General features: G+C 49.4%; 1 protein-coding gene across 1 annotated transcript in view; it reads left to right on the plus strand.

Moving 5' to 3' along the window:
* PPP1R3F (protein phosphatase 1 regulatory subunit 3F) overlaps window positions 1-13,771 on the plus strand; it is a 36,499-nt gene extending 22,728 nt beyond the window's left edge. The window contains exons 5-7 of the mRNA XM_056850414.1: window positions 7,303-7,358; window positions 10,443-10,519; window positions 12,668-13,771. Of these exons, the coding sequence (XP_056706392.1) occupies window positions 7,303-7,358; window positions 10,443-10,519; window positions 12,668-13,771 (1,237 nt within the window). The remainder of the gene's footprint in view (window positions 1-7,302; window positions 7,359-10,442; window positions 10,520-12,667) is intronic.
* The last annotated feature ends 1,053 nt before the right edge of the window (window positions 13,772-14,824 follow it).

The raw sequence follows: 14,824 nt of genomic DNA on the forward strand, positions 1-14,824 counted from the left end.
CTGGCACAACTGACATATGGGACTTTACTTGGGCCATCTTCATCTACCTTTGTCCCACTGGAGCGGGTTCAGTCTAAATTCTTGAGAGCAGCCCTCCATTTACCTGGATTTTGAGTTTTTCCCCCATGTTTTTTTTTTCCTTTCTTTTTTTTTTGAAGAAAGAAATTAAAAACACCCCCTCCAACTGGCTGCCATACATAGGGGGTAGACTGAATTTGTCTTGGTGGGCATATAACCACCACTCATTTTAAACTGTGCCAAACTTAATTTTTTTTCCACTGAGTGATAAGAATCAAGCGTTGACTACGACTTAACGCAGGCCTGCTCTCTGTCTAGACTCTCCCCAACAGGCAGGTGACTCTTTGTTCTCCGCCTTCGCCAACCTCAACCTTTCTCCACCGTCACCTCCTGAAAGGTTTTGACTCCCCACATTTGTGGGGTTGTGTTTTTTTTTGCCCCAGCAGCTGACTGGCGCCGGCTGGCAGAAGTGAAAGTTCTGGTTTTCTGTATGAATCTGAACATTCGCTTCTATTGTGCAAAGCTGCCTTTTGTAGTGCTTTTATTTTATATTATGGTAAACTGCCCTGGGCAGGGGATAGGGGAGGAAAAAGAAGAAGAAGAGTTGGTTTTTATCTGCCGACTTCCTCTACCACTTAAGGGAGAATCAGATCGGCTTACAATCACCTTCTCTTCCCCACCCCAAACAGCAGACACCCTGTGAGATAGGTGGGGCTGAGAGAGCTCAAAGAGAGCTGTGACTAGCCCAAGGTCACCCAGCTGGCTTTGTGTGTAGGAGTGGGGAAACCAAGCCGGTTCACCAGATTAGCCTCCGTCGCTCATGTGGAGGGGTGGGGAATCGAACCCGGTTCTCCAGATCAGAATCCACTGCTCTAAACCACTACTCTCATCCACTACACCACGCTGGCTCTCTACGGAAGGGGCCATAGAGTATGGCAGAAATGCAGTCAATTATGAATTGTAATCAGGGCTGGCTGTAGGGATGCCAGCCTCCAGATGGGACCTGGGGATTCCCTGGAATTACAGCTCATCTCCACACTATGGAGATCAGTTCCCCTGGATAAAATTGATGTTTTGGAGGTTGACCTGTATGACATGGAACTCCACTGAGGTCCCTGTCCGCCTCAGGCTCCATCCCCAAATCTCCAGGAGTTTCCCAACCTGGATCTGGCCCCCCTAACCCTCATCCCCCGCCAGTGGCCAGGGGAGACCTGGCAAGCCTACTTAACATTAATTTCTCCTTAGGGTCGCCAACCTCTGGGGAGGGGAGGACGGAGTTCTCCTGGCATTACAACTGACGGCAGTTTCCTTGGAGAAAATGGCTGCTTTCGAAGGTGGGCTCTGTGGCACTGTGCCCTGCTGAGAGCCAGCATGGTGGTTTGAGCGGTGGTTTGGAGCGGTGGAGTCTGATCTGGAGAACCGGGTTTGACTCCCCACTCCTCCACATGAGCAGCGGACGCTAATCTGGTGAACTGGGTTTGTTTCCCCACTCCTCCGCATGAAGCCAGCTGGGTGATCTTGGGCTAGTCACAGCTCTCTCAGCCCCACCTACCTCACAGGGTGTTTGTTGTGGGGAGGAGAAGGGAAGGTGATTGTAAGCTGGTTTGATTCTGCCTTAAGTGGTAGAGAAAGTTGGCATATAAAAAACCAACTCTCTCTTCTCCTTATTCTTCTGTCTTCCCTGCCCAAACCCCAGCTCTATAAAGGTAATGACCCCATAAGGATGCCAGTCTCCAGGTGGGACCTGGATGTCCTGCAGAACTACAGCTCATCTCCAGGCTAGAGAGATCAGTTCCCCTGGAGGAAATGGCTGCTTTGGAGGGCGGACTCTACGGCATTGTACCCCACTGAGGTCCCTGCCCTCCCCGGGCTCCATCCCCAAATCTCCAGGAGTTTCCCAGCCTGGATCTGGCCACCCTACCCCCCATCCCCCCCCCCGGTGGCCAGAGAGGACCTGGCAACCCTAGGTGGGTTGCTTAGATTAATTGGCTAACAGCACGGTCCTAAGTCCAGCCTGCAAACTGCTTAGGTTAGCAGCTGAACCCAGTGCCTACATAGAGATACACAGGTGCGTAAGAACAGGTGTGGGCAGTTCCTATTTCTCTCTCTCTCACACACACACAGTGTTCTGGCACGGCCTAGTAGGCACTTGGTCTGCATTGGCATGGTGCCCCTGGTGTGCCACACTGGCATACTTCCAGATACTCTGCAAAGAGCTTAATATCCTAAGCAGTTTACCAGTCGGCCTTAGGATTACACTGTCAGTTTCATGTCTTTCCCGTCATGGGGAAAGCAGATTTTTCTGCCCCACCCAGCAAATATTTCGGGTCTTAATCTTTAGCCAAGAGGGTTGTGGGTGTACGGAAATGCTGTCCTTCTCAGACATAATGGCTTTGTTTTTTTGTAAAAGGGTATGTGTAGAAGAGAGAGATTGGGTAGTTCCAGACACTTCCTGATGGCGAAGGGTGCTATTTGGTGACGAGGGAATACTCCCGCGTCTGTTGGGAGGTGTTTCCCTAGTGGGCGTCTTAATGGCGAGATGCCAGGGCTGGGGACGGCAATAAACTGGGAGAAAGAGAGAAAGGGCATGAAAGATAAAGATGAGCTGCCAGAGGCAGATGGTATGGTTTCCCGCCCCCCCCCCCAGGGGGTGGATCTTCAGCTTGAGGGCTCCCCTTAAGAACAGAGGTGGCAAAATTCAAGGTCCGGGTGTGGTGGGAGCATTTTAAAGTGCAGGGCGGATGGGTGGGAAGGAAGAAGAAGAAGAGTTGGTTTTTATACGCTGACTTTCTCTACCACTTAAGGAAGAATCAAACCGGCTTACAATTGCCTTCCCTTCCCCTCCCCACAACAGACACCCTGTGAGGTGGGTGGGGCTGAGAGAGCTGTGACTAGCCCAAGGTCTCCCATCTGGCTTCGTGTGGAGGAGTGGGGAAGCCAACCCTGTTCACCAGATTAGCCTCTGCCGCTCATGTGGAGGAGTGGGGAATCAAACCCGGTTCTCCAGATCTGAGTCCGCCGCTCCAAACCACTGCTCTTAACCACTACACCACTCTGGCTCCCGGTCTGGTTGCTCTTCGGTTGCCCCTCCCTGCTCTTTTAGCAGTTTTATGTCCCATCAGAGTTTGTTTGCAATTTAGTGATTTGTCAAGCAAAAATTAGTATAAATGCACAGGGGTGGGTGGGAACAACGGGCAGGTGAAGGGCTTTGCTCCCTCCTCCCATTCAAATTATTCTGTGCTTAACGTGGCTCCCGCCAACCTGGTGCTTTATGGGGATTTCTGTCACATTTAGCTTGGCTTGGGGAGGGCCTGTGGCTCAGCGGTAGAGCATCTGCTTGGCATGCTAGGCGGGTTCGATCCCTGGCATCTCCGGTTAAAAGGATCAGGCAGTATGCAATGCAAAAGACCTCTGCCTGAGACCCTGGAGAGCTGCTGCCAGTCAGAGCAGAAAATACTGACCTTGAGGGACTGATGATCTGACTCTGTATAAGGCATCTTCATGAGTTTGAGGAGGGGCCAGGTCATCTGCTTGGCACACAGAAGGTCCCAGGTTCGATCCCTGACATCTCCAGTTAAAAGGATCAGGCAGTGTGTGATGTGAAAGACCTCTGCCTGAGACCCTAGAGAGCCGCTGCTAGTTTGAGTAGACAATACTTACCTTGATGGACCAAGGGTCTGATTCAGTATTGGGCAGCTTCATGTGTAAGCATTGGGGAAAGGCTGTGGCTCAGTGGCAGAGCCTCTGCTTGGCATGCAGAAGGTCCCAGGTTCAATCCCCAGCATCTCCAGTAAAAAGGACTAGGCAAGCAGGTGATGTGAAAGACAACTGCCTGACACCCTGGAGAGCCACTGCCAGTCAGAGTAGACAACACAGACCTTGATAGACCGATGCTCTGATTCAGTACAAGGCAGCTTCATGTGTTTGGGGAGGGGCCATGGCTCAATCGAGCATTTGTCTGGCATGCAGAAGGTCCCAGGTCCAATTCCCGGCATCTCTGGTTACAAGGATGAGGTAGGAGGTACAGTGAGGGACCTCTGCTTGAGACCCTGGAGAGCCGCTACCAGCCTGAGCAGACAACATTGACCTTGATAGACCAAGGATCTGATTCAGTAGGGAACGGGCTGTGGCTCAATGGGAGAACCTCTGCTTGGCGTGAAGAAGGTCCCAGGTTCAATCCCCGGCACCTCTTCTAAAAGGATCTGGCAGTAGGTGATGCGAAAGACCTCCGCCTGAGTCCCTGGAGAGCAGCTGCCAGTCTGGGTAGACGACACTGACCTTGATGGACGGACAGTCTGATTCAGTATAAGGATTCAGGCATTCTTAGAGATTGAGAGGAGAACTATAGAGATTGAGAGGAGGCCTGTTTAGGCCTGCTCCCTAATTTCCCCTTCTGCCCAATTAATTCTTCTGGCACTGTGTTGTTGGTATTCCGCTCCCCCAGACATGCAACACCCGTGGAGTTCTTACGTATTCCCCTTCCCACTTTTTGGGGTCAAATCAGAGGGTGCCCCAGTTAATGCTGCCACGGAACAAGATCCTCCAGAACTTGAAAGCACGTACACATGAAGCTGCCGTATACTGAATCAGACCCTTGGTCCATCAAAGTCAGTATTGTCTACTCAGATGGGCAGCGGCTCTCCAGGGTCTCAGGCAGAGGTCTTTCCCATCACCTCTTTGACTAGTCCCTCTATCTGGAGATGTTGAGGATTGAACCTGGGACCTTCTGCATGCCAAGCAGAGGCTCTGCCACTGAGCCATGGCCCTTCCCCTATTGAATCAGACCCTCAGTCCATCAAGGTCGGTATTGTCTACTCAGACAGGCAGCGACTCTCCAGGATCTCAGGCTGAGAAAGGTCTTTCACATCACCTACTTGCCTAGTCTCTTTAACTGGAGATGCCAGGGATTGAACCTGGGACCTTCTGCATTCCAAGGATATGCTCTACCACCGAGCCCTGGCCCTACCCCATCCCATGCCTCTCAGGTATGTAAACACCGAGGATCTTCACTACTTTGTAAAGGTACAGTGGGGCGCAAAAACGTTTGCTCAGATGGCAGGGCTACAGCATCCGCCTTGCAGTTTCTACCACAACCTCCGGGCACGGAAACCACAAAGGGCCCCGGGACCCAACGGGGGAAAGGGCATGCAAATTTGTCGGTCGGCTGGAGGCTTTTGCTTTTTGAAGAACTTCCCTTTGCTTTCAACGGCCGCCCTCCAGAGTTCCATTTGCAGTTTCTGTGGCAGTTAAAAAGGCTGTTTTTGTTTAAAAAAATTGTATATGAAGAGAAGCTGCAGGTGGGGGTGGGTGGGCAGGAGCCCGGCTCCCCACCTTGTACTGAATGTTAAAACAGCCCTTTCCAACGGCTGTTAGGAGCAAGTTTCCCTTTTTACCAGTCGCTGACCATCCACATGGTTTTTATTTTGCGTGTTTAATCATCTTTTTTGTGTGTGCCGTTTTTAATTCATCGGTGCTTGCATTCGGAAGCCTTTGCCCATGGTGGGCATTTTTTAAAACCACAGGTCACACACACACAAAAAAAAGTCAGAGGGAAATCAGATGGTGGAGAAAGGAGGGGCTTCCTGGCAGCCCCATCCCCTGATTTTCTAGGTGCAGGCTGTCGAGGGCGCATGTTTCCAGACCATAGTGGCCGTCTGCAATTGGGTGATCCCGTAGTCTGACAATGGGGTATGTGTGGACACCGGGCAGTGCGGTTTGGGGCATGAACAACCCATCCCGCCATCTCCAGCGTGGTGTAGTGGTTAAGAGCGGTGGTTTGGAGCAGTGGAGTCTGATCTGGAGAACCGGGTTGGATTCCCCACTCCACAGGAAGCCAGCTGGGTGACCTTGGGCCTAGTCACAGCTCTCTTAGAGCTCCCTCAGCCCCACCTACCTCACAGGGTGTCTGTTGTGGGGAGGGGAAGGCGATTGTAAGCCGGTTTGAGTCTCCTTTAAGCGGTAGAGAAAGTCGGCCTATAAAAACCAGTTCTTCTTCTTTTGCCAAGGATTGGGACAAGTGGACTCAGCATGAGCCAGTGCAGTCTAGTGGTTGGTCTGGGATGTGAAGATCTGGATCCAGTCTGCCATGAACCTCCCTGGGTACCCCTGTGGGGTAGGGCTGTGGCTCAGTGGTACAGCATCTGCCTGGCATGCAAAAGGTCCCAGGTTCCATCCCAGGCATCTCCCATTGAAAAGATGTTGCAGTAGGTGATGAGAAAGTACTCTGCCTGAGACCCTGGAGAGACGCTGCCAGTCCAAGTAGGCAATATTAATTGTGATGGAAGGGTTTGATTCAGCATAAGTCAGCTTCATGTGTGTTCATGTATGAAGCACTGTTTTAAAGGAGGCCCGTGGCTCAGTGGTAGAGCATCTGCTTGGCATGCAGAAGATCCCAGGTTCAATCCCCGGCATCTCCAGTTAAAGGGACCAGGCAAGTAGGTGATGTGAAAGACCTTTGCCTGAGACCCCAGAGAGCTACTGCTAGTCCGAGTAGGCAATATTGACCTTGATGGACCAAGGGTCTGATTCAGTATAACACAGCTTCATGTGTTCATAACCTATTTCAAAAGGGTTGTTGTGAGGAGTGAACTACGTGAGCCACCCAGACGAAGGGCGGGATAACAGTGTGATAGATGATGCCTTTGTAAGGGTCCTCATGTGCTGGTTACAGTCGATTGACAAGAATGCTTTCAAGTTGCCCAAGAATGTTTGTTTAACAAGCGAGTATCCTCTTAAACCAAGGTGTATCCCATCTCCATTATGGACCAGTTTAGGGAAGCGCTTTTCATCACTGCCAGCCCTCACTCACTTTGTCTTATTACAGTGATTCCCAAAGTGGGCAGTACCACCCCTTGGGGGGGATTACCCAGGGGGGTACTAAGAGGCAAGAGGGCAGCAGGGGGGCGCTAGAGGCGGGCCCCTTCAACTGTGTTGTTTACTAATTTAAAATAGATCAAGCTATGGCACCATGCTGGCAAATTTGGTGGAAACTATCAGAATTTCCCCCCCAGACTTTGAAGAGCTGGTACCACTGGATCAAGTTCATCAGTTTTGTTGAATAAAAGTTGTAATTTGATTTTGAATAGATATGAAATTAATTGTTACTGCTTTGAAAATTTTATTGTTATTGTCTTCTTTAGTGAGTCATGCAAACCCCTGTTTTGAATAATGCTTTTTATAGGATAGGGTAGCAGGCGCTGGGATTGATTTTGTGGAACCAAGGGGGCGGTGGCCTGAAAAGTTTGGGAACCACTGTCTTATTCTTTTGCCCATCTCTCTTTGCAGGTCGAATGGGAACGAGCTGCGGGTCGAAGACATAGCACCGCCCACTTTTCCGGAAGGTAGGGGCTGCCTTGGTCTTTCCGGTGGGACATTTGAGCAGAAAGTGTTGGTAGGGATGGGGGTAAGCCAGCCCCACGGGAGAAGGCTCCCCATCTCCTGGCTTTCCGCAAACTGTGCAAAGCTAGGTCTATTCAAGAGGGTTTTTCTACGCAGGCAATAGAGTTGCACTGTACTAAATGATTCACAAAGTTATTGGGGACTGTGGTCATAGAACCATAGAATCATAGAGTTGGAAGGGACCACCAGGGTCATCTAGTCCAACCGCCTACACAATGCAGGAAATTCACTCCCCCCCAGTGACCCCTACTCCATGCCCAGAAGATGGCCAAGATGCCCTCCCTCTCATCATCTGCCTAAGGTCATCGAATCAGCATTGCTAACAGATGGGCATCTAACCTCTTCTTAAAAACCTCCAGGGAAAGAGAGCTCACCACCTTCCAAGGAAGCCTATTCCACTGAGGAACCGCTCTAACTGTTAGAAAATTCTTCCTAATGTTTAGACGGAAACTCTTTTAATTTAATTTCAGCCCGTTGGTTCTGGTCCGACCTTCTGGGGCAACAGAAAACAACTCGGCACCCTCCTCTATATGACAGCCCTTCAAAAACATGAGGATGGTTATCATATCCCTTCTCCGTCTGCTCCTCTCGAGGCTAAACATACCCAGCTCCTTCAACCTTTCCTCATAGGACCTGGTCTCCAGACCCTTCACAATCTTTGTTTTCCTCCTGTGGACACGTTCCAGCTTGTCTACATCTTTCTTAAATTGCGGTGCCCAAAACTGAATATACCAGGGCTTCTTAAACCACCAATGGCAAACCACCTGTGTTCCTCTCTTGCCTTGACCTAGATGGCCCAGGCTAGTCTCATCAGATCTCGGAAGCTAAGCACAGTCGGCCTGGGTTAGTATTTGGATGGTAGACCACTAAGGAAGACTCCACAGAGGCAGGCAATGGCAAACCACCTCTGCTCATCTCTTGCCCTGACCTAGATCAGGGCTTCCTAAACTTTTTCCATTAGCGACCGCTTTTCGTCCGAGAAATTTTTTTACGCAACCCCAGGTATATAGGTATATAAAATAGGTATACAAATCAAACATTTACTGATAGTAAATCAATTTTTTTGCCCTCCCCCACATTTAGTTACGCAACCCCATGTGGGGTCGCGACCCACAGTTTAAGAAGCTTTGTCTACACTACTGTGTTTAGCCTGCTGAAATTTTGGACCTAATGTGTAATTTTTGCATGGGTTAATGCAGCAGTTCCCAAACGTTTGAAGTCATGAAGCACTTTTCAGGAGAGAAATTAATCACGGAGCCCTAATTTCCCCCCAACACCTGTATACTAAACTGAATGACAGTAGTATTTTTCTTTCCAATCTCTTCACGGAGCACTAGGAGATTTTTCGCGGAGCACCAAGTGCTCTGTGGAGCACAGTTTGAGAATCGCTGATTTAATGAGTCGTGTTAATATTTATGCTTTGATTCGGTTCTGTTCTTAGATTTCTGATTGGATTTACAACCCTAATCCTATTACATTGTTTATTGAATGTCCCACTGCTGATTGTATTGAATCACTCTATGAACTCCGTCTCGAGTCCCAGTGAGAAAGGTGGACTATAAATAATGAAATAAATATTTTCGGGATACTACCGCCTCTCGGTTTGCCCGCTTATACTTATTATTTGACAACTCCTCGTCTTTCTAGAGCCTTCTGTTTATCTAGACTGAATGCTAACCCCTCTATGCAGGGCAGAATTTTGAACATACCATACCCAGACAGGACCTGTCCTTGCACTTCTGGCTCTGTTGATTCACTAGCTCACACCCTCTTGGAATGCCGCTTTTATGAGAACTTTGATCATGTTATATCTATCCCCTTTTAACATATAAATCTAATGCCTCTGTGTCTGATATAATACCTTTTTTATTATGTGACAGGGATCCTAAAGCTACATTGTCAGTGGCAAGATTTATTTCAGTCCTTATATCCCTCAATCATTAGATTTACGCTGCTCAAGATCAATGGATCAAAGAGCTTCTAAGGGATAAAGGAAAGGAATAAATAATATGAATTTGCCCATTCTGACACATACTGTTGGTCTATCCAGCCCAATTCCTGCCTGCTAAAGTGTTTTATTTTGCATGTTTTCTAATCTCTTTGTTCCATTTTTATTCATCTGTGCTTGCATTCAGAAGCCTTTGCCTATGGTGGGCATTTTTAAAAGCACGGGTCGCAGAGGAAAAAAGAATGAGGGAAATCAGGTGGTGGAGAAGGAGGGGCCTCCTGGCAGCTCTGTCCCCTGATTTGCTTGGCTTGACTGTCAAGTAAGGTTATTTCCCCACTTCATTGGCTACACGGCGTTGTACAATCTCCACTGGACTCTAGATGTCAAGCAGTGCTTGGTGATCTGTGGTCAGGGCTCAGCTTAGATAAATGCAAATTCTGTTATAAGGAAAGTCGAGTCCTGTGACCTCAATCAGTTCTGCACAATTACAAACATATTTATTGCAAGATTTGAGTCCATCGGCCCCTTAAAAACCAACAAGATTTTCAAGGTATGAGCTCTCGAGAGTTAAAACTGCCTTCATCAGATACCATATAGCCGTGTGTGTGTGTGGAATCGGTGGTACCACTTCAGAGTACAGGGGTTGGGAAGTCATATTTTTAAGACTCCCCATGGGGGGAAAAAACCCTGCAAATAAAATCTCTCGTATCCGATGAAGGGAGCTTTGACTCTCGAAAGCTCACAGCCCAAAAATCTTCTTGGCCTTTAAGGTGCTGCAGGACTCGAATCCAGCTCTTCTATTGCAGACTACCACGGCTCCTCACCTGAAACATATTACAGGCTGAGTCTCCCTTATCCGGACTGCATGGAACCAGAAGTGGTCCATATTTCAGATCTTTCCATATATTGGAATATTTTGGAATGTTTGCATATACATAATGAGATATCTTGGGGATGGCATGCTAATCTATATACTACGTGCATTTACACTGTCCATACGCTAGCCATCCAAAAAATACAATTCTTTGGTAAGTAGCAAAACCCCAATTGTATTTTTTCTCCCTCTCTCTCTGTGTAGAAGGGAACGCTGAAAAGGATCTGACCAATGAGCCCCCAAATTTCCCTGCCTTTCAGCCCCCTCCTCTTATGACCCAGGTAAGAAACTACTCTGGAGAGGCAACACTTTGCTGCTGTGCTGGGACTTTGAGGGTGGCACCTCCTTTATTGCATGGGGCGGCATCTGCAGCCTTTTCTGCAGATCACGCTCATTTATTCAGGCGTATTTATAGTTCCTCTATCCCAAAGTATCTGTCCAGGTAGCAAACAATTCCTTACCCTGGATTCAAGTCCAGTAGCACATTAGAGACCCAACAAGATTGGGGGGAGGGCTGGGAGAGCTTTTGAGAGTCAAATCTCCCTTCATCAGATACAAGCAGGAATGGAGATCCCTTCGCTCTTGTATCCCAGTGAGAAGGTGGAAGGGGTGTTGCAAAGGGACAATGTACATTGCGCTCAGCTTGATTAGGAGAAGCTGATTACAACATGCATTGTACCTTTGCATCCTGAGTTCCTCCTCTGCAAGAGAGCCAGCATGGTGTAGTGGTTAAGAGCGGTGGTTTGGAGCGGCGGACTCTGATCTGGAGAACCAAGTTTGATTCCCCACTCCTCCACGTGAGCAGCGTACACTAATCTGGAGAACTGGATTTGTTCCCCCACTCTTCCACATGAAGCCAGCTGGGTGACCTTGAGCTAGTCACAGCTCTCTTTGAGCTCTCTCAGCCCACCTACCTCAGAGGGTGTCTGTTGTGGGGAGGCGAAGGGAAGGTGATTGTAAGCCGATTTGAGACTCCTTTAAGGTAGAAAAAAGCGGGTTATAAAAACCAACACCTCTTCTTCTTCGTCGTCTTCTTTCCTGCTGCCCACCAACTGTCTTCAGAAAGTAGATGGGGGCAAGTGGGGCTTTTGTCCAGCTTCTCATTGGCTATCAGAGATTTGATTGGGTGTGCAGATTTATTTATTTTTAAGTTGCTTTGGCATCAGCTGCCTCCTCAGCACAAGGATCTTCACTGAAGGTGACTGTAGGTAAGCCACGGCGGCCATTTTGTGGCTGCGCCCACTATGCTGTGTCAGAGTTCCAGAAGTGGCCACAGGCTTGGAAAGGTGGGGGGACCCCTGCTCTAAAGCTTGGTCTCCACATCCAGAAAACTTGATGGGAGAATTCTGGGGTGGGGGGAGTGGGTTGGGCCACTTCAGACTGAGAGCGCCACTACATTGAACCCCCCCCCCACAAAAATCTGCATGTAAAAAACAAACAAATACACAAAAAAATAGTTCAGAGCATTGCCTATTATGCTTGCTTTATATTCACAGGGCCTTTTTTTAAAATGTAAGGTAAATTTTAAAATGCATTTGCTTACCTGCAGTCTGAGGTGTGTGATAAGAGAAAATAGTGTGCACAAAGAGATGACCAAGGAAAGTAGAAGAAGAAGAGTTGTTTTTTATATGCCGACTTTCTCTACCTACCTGTGAGGTAGGTGGGGCTGAGAGAGCTCTAAGAGAGCTGTGACTTGCCCAAGGTCACCCAGCTGGCTTCGTGTGTAGGAGTGGGGAAGCAAATCCAGTTCACCAGATTAGCCTCCGCCGCTCATGTAGAGGAGCTGGGAATCAAACCCGGTTCTCCAGATCAGAGTCCACCACTCCAAACCACCGCTCTTAACCACTACACCACGCATATAGAAACCAACTCTTCTTCAGAAATAAATTTTTTGGTGGGTCATTTTAGGTGTGTTTCACTTCTGTCCTAGTAAGAGTTGCATCCTAAGACCAGGAAAATCAATGGATTTAGCAAGGTGTAACTCTATTTAGGATGGCAGTTATGCTGTTCCAATGGCTTCCCCAGTATTTGTAAGGGTTGAGTGGGAGACTGTTTGGAGACAACATGACATCCTGCCCTTTTCCTCATGTGTCCTCATCTTCTTGGTGGTGTAGTGGTTAACAGCGGTGGTTTGGAACGGTGGACTCTGATCTGGATAACTGGTTTGATTCCCCACCCCTCCACATGAGCAGCGGAGGCTAATCTGGTGAACTGGATTTGTTTTCCCCACTCCTCCACATGAAGCCAGCTGGGTGACCTTGGGCAAGTTAAAGCTCTCTTAGAGCTCTCTCAGCTCCGCCTACCTTACAGGGTGTCTGTTGTAGGGAGGGGAAGGGAAGGTGATTGTAAGCCGGTTTGATTCTTCCTTAAGTGGTAGAGAAAGTCGGCGTATAAAAACCAACTCTTCTTGTTCTGCCTTTATTTCTTAGATTCCAGAGCTCATGATCACCACCCACTCCCCGGAGAAGAAAGACCCTTCGAGAGACCGTCCTGTGGATTTCACTGACTCCCCGCAGCGTCTTGCCATGAAGGTCCATCCCGCCTCCCGCGAGGAGCTGCAAGTGCCGGGTGGCTTGTCACTGGGGAACGACGCCCATCCCTCGGCACCGTGGGACTTGTCCGAGTTCGGCAAGCGCGACTTCACCACCGAGGGCTCCTTCATGGAGGAGTGCTCGGATGAGCAGTTGAGGAGGTACCAAGAGCTGCCCCATCGCTTGGAGGAGGATGCCATCGACCGGGAGCTAGAGCAGCTTTACCTGTCGCACCTGAGCCGGCTTCGAGCGGAGGAGCTGGGCGAGAGAGGCGGCTGGTCCGAGGAGGGCTTGGAGAATCCCGACAGCCCCGCACCCTCCCTCATCGCCTTGCGGCAGAGCGTCTTGACCGACCGCGATCTGATAGTCAACTGGGCCGGCCCGGAGAGAGCGCTGAACAGTTCCCTGGCGGAGGAGATCACGTTGCACTACGCTAAGCAGCGGGGCGACGACTCCCGGGACAGCGAGGAGGAGGGATTCGCACCTAGATACACAACCCTGGCTCCGCCTGAGCTGGCCGGACAGGGCCGCGAGAGCCCCCCAGTTTTGCTGGAAGGCTGCTTTCTCAACCACTTGGAAGAGGGGAGCGTCCAACCGAGTCCCACCAAGGACTCCGACGCCTTCGTCAGCTTGAGAGGAGTGCTGCCCAATGTCCTGCGGCCCATGGTTCAGGATGCCACGGTGATGCCCCTGGTGGTCCCCGCCCGGACTCTGACGCCCTTCCCAAACCGTCCCCCGGACCTGCTCTCCAGCCCTCTCGGGGCCCACGGACAGAGCAAGACCCAGGGCTTCTTGATAGGGCAAGGCAGCCTCTGGCTAGGGGAAGGGAATAATGTCGTCAAGGCCCATGAAACCCATTCCAACTCTCACAGCGAACTCGAAAGGATCTTGACTCGCTCCCTACGGTTCCTCGGCCTCTTTGTCTTCCTCCCGGTGGTCTTCAGCAGCTGCATGCCGTTGGTGGCTGTCACCCTTTACCTTCTCCTGGATTGGTTCTCATAGTTTGGCGTCTCTCCCCGGGGTGCTGAGAGCCATGCGAGGGACCTGCTGTGGCTTGGATACATCTCTGTTTCTTCTGAACCACCTGGGTTTGAAGAAGAGAGGGGGTGCGAGGATGGGAGACCATCTGGAGGGATGAGGGGACATCTTGAGATAACAGCTGTTCCAAATTTCCCAAAGTTCAGTGCACTTTCCCTAAAGTCTAGCGAAATCTTCTGGTATAAGAGACAGATGATGAAAAATTGTGCTATTTATGACCATTTGTGTGGAAGCGATCAGGGCTGACTCCAGAGTGTGACAGGATCCAACCGGAGCCCCCAAATCATCAAGGCTCTGCCTGTTCCACCCCTCCTCCGTTCTCACTTTGTATAGGGCGCCCAAGAGCAGCACAAGAGAATATTCAGGGTTTAGGGTGCTCACTTTAGGGGATTGCCCAAGACCCCCCAAATCCTGAAGTTTGCTAGTCCTCTGTAAAGCAATGCCCCTTTTGGTCTGGTTCATAGGAAGCATCTATAACAGAAGACTTCCCCTGCCCCCAGCCCGTCTGAAAAATGAAAAACCTTCTTGGTAGGACTCGGCAGACTTTAATTTCATATCTTCAGCTTTCCCCTTTCTAGTGTTTGGCTTTCAATGGTTCCTCTTCTGAGCACCCTTAACTGGCAGTAAGTCTGATTAATTTGCTGAGTAGACAGTACAGTGAAAGTCTGCACCCAGACTTTAAAAAATACAATATACAGGTACCTGCATACTTGAGATACACAGTGTAAGTACCTTTTGACTTTCTGCTTGTTCTAAAATGCAAAAAGAAAATAAGTTTTTTTAAAAAATAAGAATGATACTAAGGTCTGTAAACAATAACCAGTAATCTAGTTTAAAATACCAATATAAGAACTTTTAAGGGGGGAGGCTTTTACAAGGGGAAAGCTAAATAACTAATTGTGCATTTCCTCTATCACACGCTGCGGCTGAACCCTGGGCAGACTGGCTGTCAGAGGCACCTGTGGCCAGTGGATCCCATGAGATCCCTGACCTGCTGTGTCTTGACAAGGGATTGGC

This window comes from Euleptes europaea, chromosome 1, assembly GCF_029931775.1.
Source record: "Euleptes europaea isolate rEulEur1 chromosome 1, rEulEur1.hap1, whole genome shotgun sequence".
Lineage (NCBI taxonomy): Eukaryota > Metazoa > Chordata > Lepidosauria > Squamata > Sphaerodactylidae > Euleptes > Euleptes europaea.